The sequence below is a fragment of the Panicum virgatum genome, chromosome 3K (genome assembly GCF_016808335.1).
Source record: "Panicum virgatum strain AP13 chromosome 3K, P.virgatum_v5, whole genome shotgun sequence".
NCBI classification, from domain to species: domain Eukaryota; kingdom Viridiplantae; phylum Streptophyta; class Magnoliopsida; order Poales; family Poaceae; genus Panicum; species Panicum virgatum.
Window position 1 is genome coordinate 59,616,182 of NC_053138.1, and position 1,743 is coordinate 59,617,924.

Genomic DNA, 1,743 nt, shown 5'->3' on the forward strand with positions numbered 1-1,743 from the left:
GTGCAATGCCTTGCAAACGCATGGGCATGATGCAGCAGCTGACAGCAGGGCCAAGGTCGATCAGGGTCAGGGGCAAGACGATGATGATGTTCGTCTCACAAGTTCAAAGTTTTATTTCCTGCAAGAGAGGCCGGAAAGGCGTGCAATTCGAGAATCATTTGGATCAGTTGTTGCCACGCACGTTTCTGGATTTGCATTTGCATGTGGATGTGGAATCCAAAAACACTTCACATTCACATCTGGTTGAATGGTCGATGGCATGCCAGGGACAAGGAATTCCACATCATCGTCTAGCTATCTGCGGTAGAAAGCTACGTAACCTATATATGTGGAGCCACCGTCTGGCCGGCCACCCCTGCCGCTGTCGCCTCCATACAATCCGCAGCAGTCAGGGCATGAGGGCAACCCCAAACCCTGCCCGAGCTGTCCCTCTCCGCCTCCCTCCCTCGACAACCACGCCGCCCGTACGCCCCGCTGCGCGGCTGCGGCACACCGCCACCATGCATCCCTCTGCCGGCAGCCGCCCGAGGTATATATAGAGCGGGGCGCGGCAGCCTCCGATCCCAAGCTCGCCGGCCGGGAAGCAACTGCGAAAACATTCTCATAATACTACGACTGCGCAGCACGCAGCAGCTTCGAATCCAGCGACCCGCCGTCACATGGAGGCGGCGGCGGCGCTGCACATGCAGTCCCCCGTGCCGCTTCCTCTGCCGCCGCCGGCGGCGGCGGGGCGGGAGCGGTGCCCGCGGTGCGCGTCGCGGGACACCAAGTTCTGCTACTTCAACAACTACAACACGGCGCAGCCGCGCCACTTCTGCCGCGCGTGCCGCCGCTACTGGACGCTGGGGGGCTCCCTCCGCAACATCCCCGTCGGGGGCGCCACGCGCAAGCGCCCGAGGCCGCCGCGCCGGCCGCCCATCACCCGCGCCGCCGCCGCCGTAGCCGCCGCGGCGCCGGGACTCCTGCAGGGCGCCGGCGCCGGCGGCCTCCTCGCCTCGCTGCTGCTGGACCTGGCCCCGGCGTCGCCGCTGCTCGCGCTCGGCGCGGCGCCGCCGCCGGTGCTTCAAGGCCGGCTCATCGGCTCCGACGACCTCGGCCTCGGGCAGCCGGCGCCGCTAGCCGCCACCGGCGCTGATGGCGACCTCGCCCAGCTGGGCTTCGGCGCGGGGGGGCCGCTGCTGTGGCTCGCCGCGACGACGACGGTCCTGGAGGGCGACCGCGCGTTCCCGCTCCCGCCGCCCGCCGCGCTGTGGCAGGAGCTCGCCGCGGCGGTGCCGCCCGCGCTGCACCACGGCGGCTCGCCGCACCTGCTCCTGTGACACGTACACATTAGTGGCGTCGGACGTCAAGCTTGTCCCGGATGCATCACGACATCGATCGATCAACGAGCTCTCCGACCACGATCATTTGTCCCTTCTGTGGCCGCGTAGGTTGTTTGGTGTGCGCACGCGTCGTGATTCGTGCCGTCCCGTGATCTTGCGTTGCGTGATGTTGCTTGTTTTAGTTCTTTTTCGTACTCGAAATATTGACAAATCATTTGTTTCGTTATCACGAGCGGAGCTAGGTGTCGACCAAAGTGGGTCATGAGCATTAGATGAACAATAATTTTGATACTATTTATTGGTTTAGCACCTCAGTTACCAAAGGCTGCCCCCACTGATTCTTTGGTCTGGCTCTAGTTGATTGTATTGTAGCCTTTTGTCTTAAGCTTCGGCTACAAAAGACGGGAAGATTCATGCCTAA

General features: G+C 63.1%; 1 protein-coding gene across 1 annotated transcript; it reads left to right on the forward strand.

Annotated features, from left to right (window-relative positions):
- The first annotated feature begins 371 nt into the window (after positions 1-371).
- On the forward strand, positions 372-1,743 carry LOC120701588 (dof zinc finger protein 3-like). The gene has a single exon (XM_039985576.1). It carries the CDS (start codon positions 660-662, stop codon positions 1,317-1,319), a length of 660 nt encoding a protein of 219 aa, XP_039841510.1. The 5' UTR covers positions 372-659; the 3' UTR covers positions 1,320-1,743.

What these genes read in the sequence shown, in the direction of transcription:
- LOC120701588 (XM_039985576.1), top strand. Translation starts at nt 660, where the DNA reads ATGGAGGCGGCGGCGGCGCTGCACATGCAGTCCCCCGTGCCGCTTCCT.